The sequence below is a fragment of the Etheostoma spectabile genome, chromosome 6 (genome assembly GCF_008692095.1).
Source record: "Etheostoma spectabile isolate EspeVRDwgs_2016 chromosome 6, UIUC_Espe_1.0, whole genome shotgun sequence".
NCBI lineage: Eukaryota > Metazoa > Chordata > Actinopteri > Perciformes > Percidae > Etheostoma > Etheostoma spectabile.
The window spans coordinates 17,539,477-17,547,364 of NC_045738.1; the positions used below are offsets into that span (position 1 = coordinate 17,539,477).

The 7,888-nt window shown below is 43.5% G+C and overlaps 1 protein-coding gene across 4 annotated transcripts in view; it reads right to left on the reverse strand.

The window, feature by feature from the left end:
• satb1b (SATB homeobox 1b) overlaps window positions 1-7,888 on the reverse strand; it is a 61,724-nt gene that overhangs the window by 24,042 nt on the left and 29,794 nt on the right. For 3 of the 4 annotated variants that reach the window (XM_032518582.1, XM_032518579.1, XM_032518580.1), the window contains 3 exons: window positions 7,760-7,837; window positions 4,074-4,609; window positions 1,513-1,725 (listed from right to left, as the gene is read on the reverse strand). In XM_032518582.1, coding sequence (XP_032374473.1) covers window positions 1,513-1,725; window positions 4,074-4,609; window positions 7,760-7,837 — 827 coding nt within the window. The remainder of the gene's footprint in view (window positions 1-1,512; window positions 1,726-4,073; window positions 4,610-7,759; window positions 7,838-7,888) is intronic. The other variant, XM_032518581.1, reaches the window with a different exon arrangement.

Genomic DNA, 7,888 nt, shown 5'->3' on the forward strand with positions numbered 1-7,888 from the left:
GCTGTTAATGCTGCCTAATGCATGGTAAAAGGTCAAAATTAGCACAAAAATTATGCATCATTTTTGCACCATTCTCACCTGTGCGGAGAGGGCGGGGATGATGTAGAACTCATTTACATGCAGGGAGAATGTAAAGTATGTTCTCTAGTGTGCACGTTGACGGAACGAATGGGCTTTTATTTATTCCATGTTTTTAAGGACAGGTAGAAGAAAGAGTTACAACTGGGGAGAATGTGAGGTGTGTACAAAAAACACATTGTGCTAGGGAGGTGCTTGTATCCATACGTGTTGTCATCACGTGAAAACAGAGTGCAGCTAATGAGTGCAGTGCACTAGCAATTTGTACATACTCTTTTTTTACACTCTAATAGACTAAGTAAGTATTAATTTGTTTAAACTCTTGTTAAACCTGGCATTCTTCACGAGGTTTGTTAAGCGTGCCTGAAACGTGACACCACCACAAACACCGACATTACATTCCAGCTTCTTGAAAACACTCAACCCTGCTGTCATACCTGCATACCTGCAAACACATGCACAACACTAACAATACCTTGAGCTAACCAGTTGACAGATCTACTATCACATACAATATTTTATATATGATGAATGGATGCAGATTTTGTCATCTCTCTTTTTGTTGCATGTTTTTTAAACTATGGCTGCACTTGTGTTCCATCTCCAATATAAAGAGCTGCAACTTTTTGATCCCTTTTCTGCCTTTTGGAACTCTTATTTCACAATAATCTGACTTAGTGCAACAAATATCTCTCTGAATCAAAAAGGCTCTGAAGGGAGAAATCTCATTGACCCTCAGTGGGCGGAGCCAACAACAAAAATTTTCAGTGTGCAAGTGAAGCTAGCTAGCTAACTTGAAAGGTATGTGATGGCCCTGTTGGGTAACGAGGTTTTGCATTTGAGGATTTTTGTTCCAGAGACTTGGATTTGGTTTTCCTTCATCGATATTTAGAGTCTTACCACAGCGGATGTGCATCTTTTGAGAAATATAATTACACTTCTGGGCTACATGGAGACTTTGAGAATTGTGTTTTCACCAAGTTTCCATGCCATATAAAGGAGAATACTGAACAAATGCTTATTTTTTTCCTTTTCAATAACACCAGACAAATACGTTTTCAGTAATCTCAAAAAGCATCTCCACTTCTTCCCTCCATGATCATTATCTTTTAGAAAGTGAATAAAATAATCTGTGATTACTTTAGGTGCATTATACATGCATAACGACTCGTTATAATGCATGACACATTTACAGTGTTGCAGTGGTGCTACAACAATTGACCGCTCAAACCATAAATCAGATCCTGTGCAGTACAGCAGCACCACCAGCAAACCTTGATGGAGTATAAATCTGCCTTCATCCCTTGATTTTAAATTCTAATGCCCCTGTGAATTCAAAAATCTTAGCGCATTAAGGTTTATTCCAATTTGCTTAATATGTTTCTGTCTATCGAGCAGCTCAAACATGCATTGCAGGAAACAAATCTCTGGTACCTGTACAGGTCGGCTGGGTGGAGTGCTGATGAGTGGAGGGGCGCCCATTGCTGAGGCTGCCGTGAGGCTGCGTTCCCTCTCATCCTGATAGATGCGATCGCGCTCAGCCTCCGGCAGCTGCAGGAAGTTCTGCATGGCGCGGAGGTTGACCAGCAGCGACTGGGACGCTGTTTTAGGGTCTTCCTCCTTGCGTAAAATCTCGGACAGTAGGCCCTGCATAACGGGGTGGGTGGGAAACAGTTGGGTGGTGGGGGTCAGGAGGGCAAGCAAGAAGGAGAATAATTACATTAGAGGATTCCTAAATAAGACACTAAAGGAGAGCAAAAAGGACAATACCCTAAGGACTTATACCCACTTAAACTGTTTACAATTACTGCCTTTTAGGGACTCTATTTAGACCATAGTTTTCCTCCACAGTGTTTCTGTAGAGGCAGGTGGGGTCACCGGCTTTTTTCTGACTCAGCTTTCCCTACAGTCCCTCTCTGCCTTCCATTATTGTTTTTTTGTAAACTCGCGTTATCAAAGTGAACTGCTCAGCCTCCTGCTTATTCTCTTTACAGAGCTTTTGTCTTGAAGTAAAAAAAAAAACTAAAAAACAATCCTTCTCTGTCAGTTCGTAGCACTTCATCGATGTTCATTCTCGGATGACAAAACTATGTAATTGAAACCTTTGTGTACCGTTTGAACCTGGAACACTTTATTCGGTGTCATTTCGCAGATCTTGGACATATTCTTAGAGCCATGTGTGGCTCTCGATAGAAGCAGCAGCTACTCGCCTGAAATGTGAAAGTCTTGTACGGCGGGCAATCAGTGTATCCTCTGTTTACTTTCTATAGCGCTCAATTCCATCATTATGAGACGGCGATGACTCCATTATCAGAGATGTGTGATTGGGCCTTTTCATCAGCTCTTGGCCACACACTGTGCAAACCATCGCTCCGCTTCTCTCAGTATCAATAGGTGTGATTTGGTAATAAAACAAGGTGATGGGGAAAACATGCTCATGCTTTTATTTTTTATTTTAGAGTAGTCCTCTCGGGAAATGAGAAGAGCTAAAAAAATGTGATTGGTGTTTGTCTGACTATTAAAATGTATATGTGTCACGTTTAAATAGGTAGGTCTGTGGTATTCAGACAAGTATGAGCAGATACTCACATGAAATCTGACTCAGAGTGACGTTCTTATGGCGAAGTGGCCTGTGCACTTAATGTACACAAGCATTCAGGGGATAGATATCTAATTTATGTGTGTGTGTGTGTGTGTGTGTGTGTGTGTGTGTGTGTGTCTGCATTCTTCAGCGTGTGCATGCTTATCATTCTTCGCCATCGACCCTTTCTGTCTATCTCTTTGGTCAATCAGTTTCTTCTCAAAAACTACAGAAAAAGCCTTGGTTCCTCCCCACTGTCTCTAAATCCACCTCCTGAATCAACAGCAGCCCGTTCATGTCACTACTCATGGCACCCCCCACCCCGCTCATTTTATTAAAACAGACTCGTGGAAGAAGAAGAAAAACACTTGGCTAATAAAGAATCCTCCAAAGGCAAACTCTCCAATGGCACATTGGGCTAATTCCTCATATCAGCCACAGATAAGACTGTGTCTGTGTGGGAGCTTGATCTGCACGAAAACACCACTGTCTGACTTTCACATATATAACACACACACACACATTTTGGTGGTTGCTGTACGTTCTTCTTCTAATAGATACTTATCAGTTTCTGTTTGTTTCCTTTTTCATACACAGCGACTTCAAAGCAAATGGAGTTGTAATGAGGTTTGCTGTCACCTCCTTCCACCCTCCATCTAATACAAGACGGTACACTCTAAGACATTATCGCTGCCTTCTGTGTGTGCGTGTGTGGGGAGGTGGGGAGGCCGCTGACTATGAAGTGAAACCACATATTTTGGCAGGAAGAGAACGCACGCCATGACCGAGCCTGGGTCTTTTTCATGGCAGGCTGCCAGTTGTGTTGAAGTACAGTAGAGGTGCTGGATTGTTCTGGAGGGAGAATTATGAATGAAATATAGACTGTGGAAATAAACCAAATCAAAGCCCAGGCTTTTCCAAGTATTTCTTAGTAAAAAAAGGTCCCATAAGTGTTTTATGACTTCTTATTGTGATGTGTGTATTTCCTTTTCAAATAGGTTGTTGGTGGGGAATATTTGACAGTGAGGGATACACTTTATGTGTTTTGTGCATTGTTGGAATTGCTGAAACATTTAAGATGACTTTTGGACATTTTAGTTACACCCTGTAACATTAGAAGTGCTACTTAAGGTAGTGTTTGTACTCCAAATGGACAGACTGGAGTATAAAATTAAATAAAAATGAATTAAAAGTGATACGATCTAGAAGAAATTTTCCTATATCATTATTGTTATGATTATTATGATTATGATTATCATAATTGCTAAAGCAGAAAGTAGCAGGAAGGAGAATGAGGCTTCGGACTGAAGTAGCAACTTTTACTACTGACAATATTTTTAGTAATGACAATGATTGGATAGTTCTGTTGTTGTTGTTTTAAAGTTATACTAGCCCATCTGTCTTCCCTCCTCACCTGGGTTCTGTTGAAGGCCACGCGGGCGAAGACCGCCTGCGAGATGCCCGCCCTCTTCAGCTCGTCCCTCACCCACTGGTAAATCTCGACGGACACCTCTGTGTTTGATGCCACCTGTGGCTCCATGGGCTTGGAGTGGGAGTTGCGGTTGACAGGTGGGTGGTTGAGGTACTGCTGGGACAGGGACTGCTGCGCCAGCAGCCGGTTTACTGCGTACTGCTGGTTGAGGATCTGTGCCATCACAAGCTGCTGGTTGACCAGCTGAGGGCTGATGGGTGTGGACACCAAGCCCGGGTGGTGCAGACTGGGAAGCTGCGGCTGCCGCCCACCGTTCTGGCCACCGTGCGTTGGTGGAGCGTGGGGCAGCGGTGGAGCGTGGGGGAGCGGGGGCACCGGCGAGGAAGGAGTCTGCTCGGCTGTGCTGCCGGGAATAGGCTGCTGCTGCTGGGAGAAGCCTAGGTGGTTGTGGTTGTGGTTGTGACTGTGGCTGTGATTAGAGCCGGGTGGAGAGAGGTCGGACAGGCCATCTATCTCTGCTGAAAGGAGAAAAACGAGCAAAGAGAGGGCAGAAGTGGAGGGCAAAAGAGACAGAGACAGAGACAGAGATGGGAAAAAAGACAGGGTCAGTTATAGTTTCAAAGTCTACCTCAAACACCACAAAGGAAACTCAGGGATGAACAATGTAAAAGAGAGGAAAAAAACTAAACTTCAAGTTCTGGACAATCCAAAAAAGTGGAAGCATAATCTCAAACTAGTGAACAGTTTGATCAGTTTAATGTCAATTTAGCCATAGTCTAAACCAATCTGCTCTGCAGGAGCAGATTGGCTCCTGCAGAGCCTCAAGTAAATCTTAGCCTGTGAGCTAACATTCCCGTTTACTTTCATGACACATGGAAAGGAAAACATTGTTGCAGTCCACCAACCCAAAACCACTAACAAAAATAAACAGGAGTTTTGTGTCTTTTCCCTAACCAGTATCCTTCACAGCCCTCTTCCTCCCTGATTGGATATGACACAGCTCATCAGCCAACGACAGGTTAAAAAAAGGGAAAAGGTCGAAACGCAGATAAAAGAGCTTCATTGTGTTTGACCTGCATCTTCCACAAGCCATGCCTTTGTACGTCTGTGGCCTCATCATGTGAAAAATAAATCTAGGAGACACAGTAGAGTGTGTGTATGTGTAGGTAAAGGATTTATGTGTGTGTGTGTGTGTGTGTGTCTGTGTGAGTGTGAGTGTTTTCTCTCTTTGCATCCTTAATTCCAAAATAAGGAACACAAGCTAGCCAATATGACATTTTTAGGGGAGGATGGTCTAAACATAAGGAGCAGTGAACAGAGACAGAGGTGGATAGAGTGTGTACACTTGTCTGAGTGTACTTAAACCAACAGTACTTTAACTGTCTGTGAGATTAAAAATATATATCTATGTGCCGTCATTTAATGGCGTTTTGGAGATTTTTGTGGTATCTCTTGCTTTGGGAATCTTTAAGTCCATAATGGCTGCTCGGGAATATTTTAAGACAGGTTTAAATGATGTGCTTAGAGGATGAAAACAATGATTTAACATCCAAAATACTACCCACAGTGAAGTGAATGAGCATTTGGAGCAGCTGAATGTTTTTAGGATTTCCGCCTCTTTTTAAGGAATTCACATATGCTGAGGTTTTCTGCGTGCACTACGCCCAGTGAGTGAGTGAGGGGGCAGCGTTTAAGTATTCATACGGATGGCACCTTAGAAGTGTGCTGCGGCCTCCACATCCCACAGAAAAGCATCGTATGAGATTGTAAAAAGCGTAAATTGCCGTTATGGGGAAGAGGGGGGGGCAGTCTTTAACAAGCTGAATTTTTTAGTAGATGAAAGATTAAGTGCATGGATTTTTTCCAAAAATACCCACAATAATAGTGTGTTTTAGCTGCCTGCTCCTTAACTGTCAGCAAGCACAAAACACCCAGCCAAGACGAGCCTATTGAGCGTTTGTCAAAAACAAATGATGTGGAGGAAAAAAAATTTAAAAAAATAATCTTGGTAATAATCACATCTCTTCCCATAATCCCTGACATTCCCTGGCTCTGATGGTATGGCATGTCTATTCACTCATATGTGAATGTGTGTGTGTGTGTGTGTGTGTGTGTGTGTGTGTGTGTGTGTGTGTGTGTGTGTGTGTGGGTGGTGTGTGTGTGTGTGGTGGTGTTGTGTGCGCGTGCGCATATGCTGCTCGCACAGATTGCTGGGGGCATGCTCACAACACACAAACACACCGGCAATGGAGGCATTTCCATGCAAATTGAAAAGAGAAAGGGTGACAGAAGAGCATGGCAGGCCCTGGGAGAAAAAGGCTGCCACAGAAGCAGCAGTCCTCGTGTGGAATCCTGCCACAAAAGAGCCCGGATTAAACACACAATGGGAATGGGATGTGGGCTGAGGGAGGGAGGGAGTGTGTGTGTGTGTGTGTGTGTGTGTGTATATGTGTGTGTGTGTGTGCGTGCTTGAGAGAGAGAGTGAGAGAGAGAGAGAGAGAGGAGATGAGAAAGAGAGACATACAGTACAAAGTGACCCAACTCTCTTTCTCTGTGTTGGCTTCCCTGCACTAGTGTTTCCACCTCAAAAGAAGAGACACCACATTCGCTGGCGGCCGGTAACACCACTTCAGCTGGCGGAGCAGCAGAGTAGCTTGCCAGTACCTATGACCAGGTACTTATTCCCCTTGACTTCAGGCTTAAACTGCTTGCTAAATGCGGTGTGGTGAAGTAAATGCAGAGTCACATTTGACGCCACTGCCAAAGCACAAAGGGATGACCGTGCCACTCTCTCTTCCAGCCTTCAAACTTGGCATTTCACCAGGACGTTTGTGGCCATGTTCAGCAGGCAGCAGCCCGTCATGAATATTGAGGTTGGGGGAGTTGCCGCGGAGCGTGTGGTGGGCACCTGAGGCTTGTGTGCCAAGGTTTTTTTGTCTGAGGTTTGGCTAAGATGGTACATTGGGTACTGGAGTTTGTGTGAATACGTGTAGGCACATCTTGAGATGTTATCGCTGCTTCTGTGGCGTATATGTCAGTGGTTTTGTTCTTATCAGGACTTGATGTCCCCAAAGAGTGACAGAAACAAAAATTTAAAATGACAGTTTAGAAGTGTATGCCTCTTTAATGTCAAAAGGTTATAGTATTTTAATGTATTTTAGCTGAATTGGGACGTTGATGTGTGACCACGATGACGGTGTCATTTTAGTTGGTATTTTATAGGATATAGGTTAAGGTGAGAAGAGTGAAGGAAGGATTGTTTCCAAATTCCAAATAGAGTAGGAGCTAACAAAGTAAATAAATGATTTTTCATTTTAATGAGACTTTAAAGTGCTATTTGGTTTTCGGATAAGGATTAAGATTTTAATTGAGATTCAGTTTAGGCAACACAGACACTAAGGTTAGGAATTAAGACAGGAATGTAGCTAGCTATCACAATGTGTTCCCACAGTCCCATTATGGCGACAACAATCTGGTCCAAACACAGCAAAGCACTACGTTTTTATGGGTTAAAGCTTTGTTAGGTTTAAGATTGGGTTAAGCATGTAATGCACAGTTACGGTTTTGCTAAGTCTCCAAAAAATGTATTTATGTCGATGTAATGTCCGCCAAAGTGAAAAAAACAAAACAAAGGGTGTGTTTGTGTGTTTGCCTTTGTTGCAACATACCTAGTGCATTGGCACGTGGGCTCTCACGGAGGACACACGTCCCCAGGTATCCCTCCAGCTGGGAGGGTTGGCGCATACCTGCACATCCGTATGACAGGGCGCACACACACACACACACACACACACACA